A 12154-nucleotide genomic window follows, 5' to 3' on the forward strand; every position below is an offset into this window, starting at 1 on the left:
ATATTTATAATGTATTACGTTATACATTTATACTGCCATCTACACTCACCATCCACTTTATTAGGAACATCTGTACACCAGAACATTTACGCGGTTGTCGAATCAGCCAATCACGTACAGTAGCAGCATAAACTCATGCAGATACAGGTCAAGAGCATCGGTTCGTGTTCTCATCGGGTTTGAGTTTTTCAGAAATCTTCCACACACGACAAACACTAGAGTTTAAATCGTATGCGCTGAGCATCTGCAGGTTATAACACCATGTTGATGAGAGAGATCGGAGGACAATGACCAGACTGATTAGCCTAAACTGCATGACAGGGAGTCTATAGCAACTCATATAATTACTCTTTGCAACCCTGACGAACAGAAAAGCATCTCAGAACGCACGAAACATCTGGAAAAACCACATCATGGTCCACTCCTGTCAGTCAAGCGCATGAGGCACAGACCTCGAGGTACAATGTGCTGATCATTATGAGATGCTTTTCTACTGTAGACTTTCCATCAGCTCCGACTGGTCTCGGCTGCCACACGATTGGCTGACGACATATTCTTATGTTTGCGCAGGTCTAATAAAGGTGTTCCTAATAAAGTGGATGGCGAGAGTACAGTATATATTTGTATATTTATACGCTGTTTATTTAGACAGGATTATTTAATATAAGGGAAGAAATGTCAAGCAGATTTGTTCTGGAAATACAAAATCCGGAGACAGTCGATTTTATTAAATTATAATTTATTATTTGTGTTCTTTGCCATTGTAGACAGTCATACAACTGTAGAACTTCTCCATGCTAAATGTCTTCCACTGAGTTTGTTTCCTCTCAGTCTCACGATTTCTCAGATTTTTCATGTTTAAACGAGTTAAATCAAGCCTTCGTTGTTTTGTTTGTATTTTTAATTGCCATGATTTCATTGTGTGGTCGTGACCATAGCATCATATGAATCGAACTCATATTCAAATCCAAAAGTTCATTTACGCTTTAACTGAATTTTGGACATAAAAAAACATTTACAAACACCATTCAAGTACATTCATCATGAGTTTGATTTAAAACAAGTGCGATGTGATTGTGGGACGTTTCTGGAAAATCGGGTTTGCGACTCATTTGCGATGATGCAACAATAACCCTAAATAATCACTGCTGGAAAAATCATAGTGTTTCAAGTTTTAGCTAACCTAAAAATAACATTTAAAAAACGTTATGGATAAACGTTGATAAAATCTTTAAAAATATATATATATATAGTAACTGTCTGAATTACAGCATACAGCAGCAGCAGCAGGCCAACAAGAGCAAGTAAAGTCTTGCTTGGGGCAGAGGCAGACAAACGTCCAGCTACTTCAAAAGTAATCGCACCCCCAAGCTCTAGTTAAGTTAAGATCAGGTCATGGATTTCAGGTTTGGTACACGGTCCAATTAACCGTGGAGATGTGGATTCGACGACGTCTCGCTGCGGCTCTTTTCCCTGTAGTGCATCACGGGAGAGAATGACAGGTGTGTTTTCCTGTTCCGCAGGAATGCTCTTCAACGGCCGTTATGTTCTACACCTGTATGCTTCTATGATTCATTAGAAAGACTCGTTGTGTGAAATGTTCCATGAGTCCAAGTGTCTTTAAATGAGTCTCTCCTCTTTGGGCAGTTTGATGGTGTTGGGTGCCTCACCGCTGCGTGTGCCCGTATGCTCCTCGGCGCTCGGCCGGTACGTTCCCTCTGTCTGCCTCTTCTTCCTCACTACGCAGAGCAGGAAGACCACCACTCCTATCAGTATGAGCACTAGTATTACCACTATTGGCACGACGATCTCCACAATCTTGTTTTCCTGAAGAAAAAAAAAAACACATACATCTTGATTTGTTAAAATGTTGGAACAGTTTTCCTCTCATTTACTCCAAATTTAGTCATCTGCCAATTCCCACACACACTTATACGCTTTAAAATGACTCTACCTGATCTGTATATAACAGGTGTGTACAGAACTCTACCTGATCTGTATTACAGGTGTGTACAGAACTCTACCTGATCTGTATATAACAGGTGTGTACAGATCTCTACCTGATCTGTATATAACAGGTGTGTACAGAACTCTATCTGATCTGTATATAACAGGTGTGTACAGAACTCTACCTGATCTGTATATAACAGGTGTGTACAGAACTCTACCTGATCTGTATTACAGGTGTGTACAGAACTCTACCTGATCTGTATATAACAGGTGTGTACAGAACTCTACCTGATCTGTATATAACAGGTGTGTACAGAACTCTACCTGATCTGTATTACAGGTGTGTACAGAACTCTACCTGATCTGTATATAACAGGTGTGTACAGAACTCTACCTGATCTGTATATAACAGGTGTGTACAGATCTCTACCTGATCTGTATATAACAGGTGTGTACAGAACTCTACCTGATCTGTATTGCAGGTGTGTACAGAACTCTACCTGATCTGTATATAACAGGTGTGTACAGAACTCTACCTGATCTGTATATAACAGGTGTGTACAGAACTCTACCTGATCTGTATATAACAGGTGTGTACAGAACTCTACCTGATCTGTATTACAGGTGTGTACAGAACTCTACCTGATCTGTATATAACAGGTGTGTACAGAACTCTACCTGATCTGTATATAACAGGTGTGTACAGAACTCTACCTGATCTGTATATAACAGGTGTGTACAGAACTCTACCTGATCTGTATATAACAGGTGTGTACAGAACTCTACCTGATCTGTATTACAGGTGTGTACAGAACTCTACCTGATCTGTATATAACAGGTGTGTACAGAACTCTACCTGATCTGTATATAACAGGTGTGTACAGAACTCTACCTGATCTGTATTACAGGTGTGTACAGAACTCTACCTGATCTGTATATAACAGGTGTGTACAGAACTCTACCTGATCTGTATATAACAGGTGTGTACAGAACTCTACCTGATCTGTATTACAGGTGTGTACAGAACTCTACCTGATCTGTATTACAGGTGTGTACAGAACTCTACCTGATCTGTATATTCTGTACACACCTGTTATATACAGATCAGGTAGAGTTCTGTACACACCTGTTATATACAGATCAGGTAGAGATCTGTATATAACAGGTGTGTACAGATCTCTACCAGATCTGTATTGCAGGTGTGTACAGATCTCTACCAGATCTGTATTGCAGGTGTGTACAGATCTCAAAGATTCCTAAAACGAAAGGTGTGCACTCACCTGAGATGGAGGGCGTGGGATGTCAGTGGTGTTAGCCTGTGTAGTGTCATTCTCTGTAAAAGAAAAGGCAGGATAAGGAATTGAACATGATGCTCTAATAAAATAATGATGCACAAGCTGCTGAGATGGTTAAAGAGTTTCCAACAACATCATGATGCAAATTGTTTGAGTCACAAATAACACTTCATACTTCTTTCCATCTTGTCCATGAAACAACTTAGTTCCTATCACTTACTGTATATTATAGCAGCTATAAACCTTTCTTAAAGTGGATAAGACAAACAAGCAGCTTTTCATGTAACTAAAGAAGGAGCACAATGGTTAGGTCCAATCCTGTCATTTGCAGCTGACGTACTGTCAGAGAAATTGACTGACACTTTCTGACCAATCAGAATCCAGAATTCAGCAGGACTGATGATACATTACTACATCTACTGTGATGTGCAGTAATCAGTAACATAGGATCAGTTCGGTCAGAGAACCAGATCAGAACGTCGCTGCCTTCAGGATGATGTCACAAGACAATAGCGTAAAGATGACTCGTGTCTAAACCGGACAAAACACGACTCATCGTTCTGTCTGCAAGCTGTAAACACACAAACTCCATAACGTGACGTTATTCTTGATAAGGATCTGACCTGATTTCAGGTGAAGTCAGTTTCACTTCATATAAGCTGGAAGTGGAGATGTGACTAATACTTCCTGTTTACATGGCAACCGTATGACTCATGACGTAAACGTACGGGTTGTTTTGAATGCTTGTCTTTAAAAGCGAGTCACTACGACATCACTGAGGAAAAGAAAGACTATAACGCCATAAAACATATTCGATACAACTGATAGTGGACTTCGTGACTCAGATCGGTGCAGTGTTAGCTGTAGACGTCGGCGCCTTCTTATCAATAATGAGTAAACAAAATTGCCATGAAACAAAAACAAGAAATATGATGAGCTTGATATAGATTTAATTCTATAATTACAAACAACGTCATTTTCCAGAGAGACTTACGTTTATCTAATTTATACAACTGAGATATTGAGTGTTAAGGGCCTTGCTCAGGGGCCCAGGAGTGGCCATGAGTTACTCGCAACCTTCTGATCAGTAGTCTAACACCTCAAATACAAATTCATTCATTCATTCATTCATCTTCTACCGCTTATCTGAACTACCTCGGGTCACGGGGAGCCTGTGCCTATCTCAGGCGTCATCGGGCATCAAGGCAGGATACACCCTGGACGGAGTGCCAACCCATCGCAGGGCACACTCACACACTCTCATTCACTCACACAATCACACACTACGGACAATTTTCCAGAGATGCCAATCAACCTACCATGCATGTCTTTGGACTGGGGGAGGAAACCGGAGTACCCGGAGGAAACCCCCGAGGCACGGGGAGAACATGCAAACTCCACACACACAAGGTGGAGGTGGGAATCGAACCCCGACCCTGGAGGTGTGAGGCGAAAGTGCTAACCACTAAGCCACTGTGCCCTACCTCAAATACAAATTATTATTACAAATTTATATTATTTATGTAATCATGTATACAGTGAATACAGAAGGTGTTCAGACCCCTTCAGTTCTTGGACACTTCACTGTAGTACAGATCTTAGCTCATGTCCATCCAGTGTGCTTTTAAATGTTGACTGACTAACTGTGGCAAATTCCACCATTAAACATGATTTATAAAGGTATCTGTAAAACATCCCACAATTCACAGAGCATATTAAACCATAAACCAAGCTGTAAAGTCCACGGAGGTCTCTGTAGACCTTCGTGGTCAAGTTGTTCCAAGATACGTATCAGGACGAGGATATAAAACCGTTTCTAATGCTGTGAATGTTCTCAGGAGAACAGTGAACTCTAACAACATCCATCATGGAAGAAATCTGGAACTCCTAGAGCTGAACACTCAGACAGACTAGAAGCTCTAACTAGCTTTGTTCACCTGCTAATTCACCAAACTCACTAACCTGGGGAGGGTGAAGGATAACACGTGCTTCGTCACGAGATCATGCTGCATTACAACGCAGTGTATCACACCGAGAACTCTTTTGTTTACATGAGCTCACAAACATTAATGATTAATAACAGTCATTGTGATTGACATGGGAAAGAGAGAGAGAGAGAGAGAGAGAGAGAGTTGACTAAGCTCTTAAGAAAATCCTTTTTGTTAAAGCAAATGGTTTCTTATCGTGTTCAAATCTCTTGCACACATTCTCATGCAGGGCCCCAATACTTTTAGTGCCTTCTGTGTACTTAAACATCAGATCGTAAATATAGTTCAAAACGGCTTTCAGTGTACACTCCTGTCCCATGAGTTACTCACTCGGTGTTATCTCTGTGCACTTTCATCCTTGAGGGGGTGATTATTTACTCGTGTGAATGATTAATGGATTTGGATTCTGGAATCTCTCTCTCTCTCTCGCTCTCTCTCTCTCTCTCGCTCTCTCTCTCTCTCTCTCTCTCTCTCTCTGTATTTTTATTTTTGGCTACATTAGAAGGTGGACAGTGCTTTCGGTTTGTGAGTCGTGTTTCTTGTGCATCTGTGGTAGATTAGGGTGGTACTCGTGAACACTGCATTCTTTGTGCCTTGTCATCTTTGGGCTGTTGACCGTAAAGCGTCACAGGAGACCGATCACACACACACACACACACACACACACACACACACACACACTCCAGAGCAGGTTCTCCTCAGACTTCACCCGTGGCTTTGTTTGCTTGTTTTGCTCTTTAACGGCACGTTCTTACCTCCCAATTTACTGTTTCTTGTTGAAAGTAGCAGACATGCTCACACTTGCCTTAGATAAAAATGACACACATAACCCCGGTAAAAGGTGTGTCACGATGTTAAGGTCACCCGGTACACCCGGTACCTGGCACAGCTCGTGTTATATTCCTTCCTTTTTTTTTTTTTAATAAAAAAGCTTGTACTCTAAGAAATAGCTGCATACTAAAAGTACCCTTGATCAGACCACCTATAAGTGAAAGAAAAACAGCTTTACTTCTGAAAGGGAGTTTCGATCGTTCATATCCTGCCGTACAGACTCACCGTTTCTGAGATTCCGGAGCAGATCTCTGCTCGTCGTGAATCCCATCTGAAGCATGGTGCGCTCCTGTGTGCCTGGACCCTCTGACGCGCCGACACTCCGGCCCTCGGACACGCCCCCGAGCCTCAGGACGCTCAGGACAGCAGTGAGGGGAAAACCATGCTGAATGAGGTGAATATCAGCACAGCGGCAGCTCTAATCTCCTTGTAACTGTAGGAGTGAAGCACACGCCTCGGTTAAAAATGTGTATCTGCCTTGTTTACGTGATGTGTCATGACGATTCAGCTCATTCAGATCTCTAACACTTTGTGATATCTGCTACTAGTACAAGAACAACGTGGTTTTATGGGACAGAAAAACTATTACAAAGTAAAAAAAATCTCATTTAAAGTGTCAGCTTTATATAAACACGTATTGTCTCCAAACACTTTCTCCTTTCTTCTAGTTTTCCTGATTTTTGTGTGTGTATACAGCGACCTTGAAAGTTCAGAAGTTCGAAAAATGCCAAACACCAATAAATGTAGGCCTTTTATTTATCGTTTGTAGCTTTTGACCAGGAGTTTTAGTTTTTTTGTTTTTTTTTTTATTATAGAGTGGTGTATTTATTAACACACGTGATATGAATGGACTAATTGTGTAAAGTTGTAATAACAATAATAATAGTGAGACGAAGAAGAACGATAAGGATAATAATAAAAGCAGTGTAGATCTATGTAAACTAAAATGTTTAGTTTAGTCTTACATGGTTATTTATAGACTATCGTGAACTACATTCTATGATATAACTAAAATGTCTAAACGGTGTAATGATAAAATACGAAAAAAGTTATCTTAAAAAATGATGAGCTCTGAGATTTTCCCTAACAGTTATACCGTACCATACTCATACACCGTACAATCTTTTATAGACCGGTCCTGAAATCCGCTTGTTGATTTGGACTTCTGTAATTCAGATAAAGTGGGAAAATATTCCTTGTTTCTCACTCAGAAAAATGGGGGGTACGAAACGTTTGTTTTAAACTAGACAATCCTTAAAAAACACGTCACATAGTTTATGTTAAGCAGACGATAGTGAAACATTTGATGTGATGTCTGTGATACCTTTCCATCTGTCCATCTGTCTGTAGAACAGAAGGAGGTGGGTGTGAAAATGTATGCACTCAACTCTATGCACTGTATGCATTATGAAGACAGACAGACAGACAGACAGACAGACAGATAGACAGGCAGACAGACAGACAGACAGACAGACAGACAGATAGATAGATAGATAGATAGATAGATAGATAGATAGATAGATAGATAGATAGATGGATAGACAGGCAGATAGACAGACAGACAGATAGCTAGATAGATAGATAGATAGATAGATAGATAGATAGATAGATAGATAGATAGATAGATAGATAGACAGGCAGATAGATAGACAGACAGACAGACAGACAGACAGATAGACAGACAGACAGACAGACAGACAGACAGACAGACAGACAGACAGACAGACAGATAGATAGATAGATAGATAGATAGATAGATAGATAGACAGACAGACAGAGCCTCATATAAATGTCACCTGTGTCCACTAGCACACTTCATAGTGCACTTCAGTATCTGGGATTAATCCAGTCCATGCGCTCTGACGCTTTATTGTGTAAATGAGGTGAATGAAGCACTAACACGGATCCTAATACGGTTCGATTGGAGTTGTAGATGATCTGTTCGTATTCTTTACCTTTTCCCCCCTCTGATCACACTCGGGCCTTTGATTCAGACGCGGAGCTCCATCCAGGTATCCAGAGCGCAGGTCGCTTCCGCTTCACCTTAACGCGCGGTGTGAGTGCGCGCCCGGAACTCGCCCGATTTTCTGCTCTTTTTCAGCGTTAAATCACCTTTTCCAGTATTTTGGTGAAACCCTTTTTCTTCTCTCGTCCGGAGCGGAGACACAAACAGTCCGTTACGCACTGACGGCCATGTCGAGATCACTCAGCAAGCCTTTATTACCGCCGTCGCTCCTCCGCCGTCTTCCTCTTAAATTCCCACTGCTGATCACATGGTGCAGGCTCGAGTTTCAGTACTACCTGAGCCTCAACCTGCACACACACACACACACACACACACCCACACACACACACACACACACACAGCGCTTTGTCTTACAGTCCTTGTGAGAACGTTCCAGTTGCACAGCAAGATATAAAACACACACACACACACACACACACACTGTCGAGTATTACACATTTTGAGTATTACACCTATAGCTATTAGTATTAACCCATTATACAATACCATTATACTAATCCATTAGACTATCCAAATCTACCCAATATGTCTCTTTGATTGATTGATTGATTGATTGATTGATTGATTGATTGATTGATTGATTGATGGCAGAAAAAAAAGTAGTTTCCCATGTGGGGGCTGGCCAAATGTTCCTACAAGCACAGAACTGTCAGATAATCCTTTACTTATGGTGAGATTTGGTCCTCAACTAGATATGAACCCTCCCCCTCTCCAACTACCCCCCTCCACCCCACCCTACTAACCTTAGTGTAATGAAAAGCAATAAATAACTTGAAAATAAAACAAACAAACAAAAAAAGTTTTCTAAGCTACCAGATATCACACACACACACACACACACACACACACACACACGACCTTTGTGCTCAGGTCTGAAAAATGCACCTGCCCACTAAAGCCACATACTCACCACTTCCTACTCCTCCTCCTTCTCCATTCCATCTTTTCTTCCTCTCATAATGAACAATAGATTTTATTCATCCCAGTTTTCTTCTGTTTTTTTAACTCCGTTCTTTATTTCCATTATATTCCTTGGACCTTTTTATGTCAAGGTGAATGACTCACGCCTCTGATCGTATCATCGTCTCAATGTTTATTTCAAAACACACAAAAGCCAAGTTTCAGTTCTCAAACAGACGAAAAGCATTTATTTCTCTCTCAGGTCTGGCACTGAACCCTCTCGCTGTGGGTCACTCAGTTAATCAGTTAATCTTCAAACTCCATGAGCTGAAAAAATTCCTGCCATTCCACAATATTGTTAATCCTCTCTCTCATGTGAAAATGATTAACTGTAATGGCACATTTTTAAAGATGTAAATAAATCATATAAATCATACCTGTAATTTTTACTTTTACTTGGCTGCACTTACAGTATTCTGACTTAGTCTCAAGCAAAGAAATGCTGTTAGGCAAAGATGCCTACAAATGTAATGTAAATTTTTCTTCATTTAAAATAAATAAATAAATGAACTGAACAAAGGTGAAAATTTTGTCTGACAAACTTTTGCTTACAAAAAAAAGCATTTAGTTATTTTTAAATTATAAATAATGAAATTAACTGGTTTGAAGAATCTGAACAGTGGTCATGTGACGTCGTGCAACTCACTTATATTCGTCACAAACATCTCTGCAAGAGTCGTTGTTTTGCAAATTTATTAAATAAAAACCTGAAAAAATAAGCATTTTTTCTACGCAACCACTAGATGCAAATAAACTCAGTGTTATCTTGGAGGTACTGATGGTCTGTTTGTTATGTAATATGTTGCCTACTACTGTCATATAAACCTTTTTTATGTATTTATTTATTTATTTTATAAAATAATCGATAAGACAAAATTTAGGCATTAAAAAAAGACTCATATACTGTATATTTGTTTGCCATTACAGAGTGAAAAATGTATTTATTTTAATTAATCAATAAATGATTCTACTACTACTATTACTACTACTACTACTAATAATAATAATAATAATAATAATAATAATAATAATGTTCTTAATCATGGAATACCATCTCATACACAGTATGTGCATACATAAAGCCTTCATCATCTTCCTTTATAAATTTTATAATCAAATTGACATCTCACAGCAGAAACGTGTACAGATTAGCCGTTAGCTAGCTGAGGGAGCCAGACAAGCTAGCCAGATCTTTAGATGTTTTCCAGAGTGAAAGCTGAGCAAGATTTAATCAGTAACTATTAATAAGACGTTTTTATAAGAAAGTGCTGCTTCAGAATATAGGCTCTTGTATAATGTGTAAATGTTTTACACGTGTTCAGAAACACATATGAATTAACACAAGTTAATTAGCTAGCTAAAAAACCTAGCTAACGAAGCTACCAAAGCCCTAACGTTTTCTTTATATGCTGTTGATTATGGAGGCAGAACGTCATATTTTCTTTTTTTTTTTTTTTTTTGAGTAATTCCCTTCATGACAGTGAATTTTTTCTACAATCTCTCTCTCTCATTTATCTCTCTCTTCCTTTTTTCTGTGTTTTAAACTCTTCCCACTGCTCATTTTACTGTAAAATAGGCACTAAACCCATTTCTCCAAAGCAGCAAAGGCGACTCGAGTTGTTTTGTTTTCTGTTTTGTTGAGGCAAAAACACAGGACAGGTTGGGTATCTCTAATAGATGGTAAGTTAGTAGATTTTCAGCTTTCTCTCTTATAGCTTCAATAAATGAATGAATAAATATTCAGTAATAAAAAAATAGCTTGTCTATGATGTTGTATTAGTAGCAATAACTTGGTTTCCTTTCTCTGAGCTGCGTCATGACAGCTAGGGTTGCTAGGTAACATTAGCCTAGCTAAGTAGCTGATTTTTGCAAGCAAGCTAAGCTGCTAGATAGATAGATAGATAGATAGATAGATAGATAGATAGATAGATAGATAGATAGATAGATATTTTTCTCACTTTCTATTTTTTTAGTACTCTTTTGTACAAACTTTAATAATCATATTTACTTTAGTACTTATATTTGCAAGGTTGCCTTGATTATTGAGATAAACCTAAGTAGATATTGAGTATAAAAACATGAAGCTGTTATACATGACATGTAGTGTATACAGTGTGCTGTAATTTACATTTGTAAAGCACTACAGTTATATTTCCACCTTAATATTCCTGTCAGGGTTGCGGCATGGATTCCATGTCTATCCTGTTATCTAAGGCAGGAAAATTTACCCCCAGACTGGATACCAATCTAATATATTTATCCCTGGTGTTTTTAAAGCAGAGAAATCCTACAGTGAGATGTGGAGAACATGCAAAGCCACAGAGCAACATTAGCATGATATAACAGCTAACAATGATGTTTACTGTTTTATATGTTGTGTCCAAAGCTGTGTTTTACTTTCATATTACACACACACACACACACACACACACACACACACACACATTTTTCTCAAAGCTGGAGCTCTTATGAATCCGTGAGACACAATCCTGGGGGTCTGTGACATTCATTCTTTTTATTAGATTTGTGGAAGTTATTACACCTGTAAATACTGTCGAACAAAGACGGCAGAAGAGAGAGCTGCTGTTGTCGTTCTGGGGCAAAAGATTAACGTACAAGATACAAAATATAGATATGAACAAACAACATTTAGTACAAACTGGGAAAAGGCTGGAATGTTCAGAACTGTAAAAATCCAGTATTTAGTAGGACCCCAGTAACTATGGAGGATAAACTCTAATCCCCACAGAGAATGCCTGAAATCACAAATATGTAGAAAACAAACTCTATATACTGCGCAACAGCAACAGCAGCACAAATCTCCTTTTCTATTTTCCGTATAGAAGATTCTTCGTAAATCTTAGCAAGGTCAGAATATTAAGAATGACAAAAAGTTATAAGACATTTGAACCTTTTATATGATAAGTGAGTTTATATGATAAGTGAGACAGGTGTGACTTTGGACACGTGACTGTTTCTGTGGACAAATGGATGCACAAGATTTCATACATTTAATGCATTTCCGGAATTGGCTATTATATTTTTTGTTAGAGAGAAAAAAACATTGTTTCACACATAGCTTTTGGTTAAAATAAATAAATCAA

The 12154-nt window shown here is 38.9% G+C and overlaps 1 protein-coding gene across 1 annotated transcript; it reads right to left on the minus strand.

Annotated features, from left to right (window-relative positions):
• Positions 1-722: 722 nt before the first annotated feature.
• Positions 723-8409, minus strand: crb3a (crumbs homolog 3a). Its single transcript, XM_060857232.1, has 4 exons — positions 8020-8409; positions 6290-6497; positions 3231-3283; positions 723-1827 (listed from the first exon to the last, which is right to left on the minus strand). Exons 2-4 carry the CDS (start codon positions 6342-6344, stop codon positions 1621-1623), a joined length of 315 nt encoding a protein of 104 aa, XP_060713215.1. The 5' UTR covers positions 6345-6497; positions 8020-8409; the 3' UTR covers positions 723-1620.
• Between the last annotated feature and the right edge of the window lie 3745 nt (positions 8410-12154).

The sequence above is a fragment of the Tachysurus vachellii genome, chromosome 21, assembly GCF_030014155.1.
Source record: "Tachysurus vachellii isolate PV-2020 chromosome 21, HZAU_Pvac_v1, whole genome shotgun sequence".
Lineage (NCBI taxonomy): Eukaryota > Metazoa > Chordata > Actinopteri > Siluriformes > Bagridae > Tachysurus > Tachysurus vachellii.

Bases quoted from the DNA above. Each gene is read 5' to 3' on its own strand.
- crb3a (XM_060857232.1), bottom strand. From the start codon at position 6,344: ATGCTTCAGATGGGATTCACGACGAGCAGAGATCTGCTCCGGAATCTC. The intron at 3,284-6,289 runs GTGAGTCTGTAC...TTTCTTTTACAG, and splicing joins GCTCCGGAATCTCAGAAACG to AGAATGACACTACACAGGCT. The intron at 1,828-3,230 runs GTGAGTGCACAC...TTTTTTCTTCAG, and splicing joins TCCCACGCCCTCCATCTCAG to GAAAACAAGATTGTGGAGAT.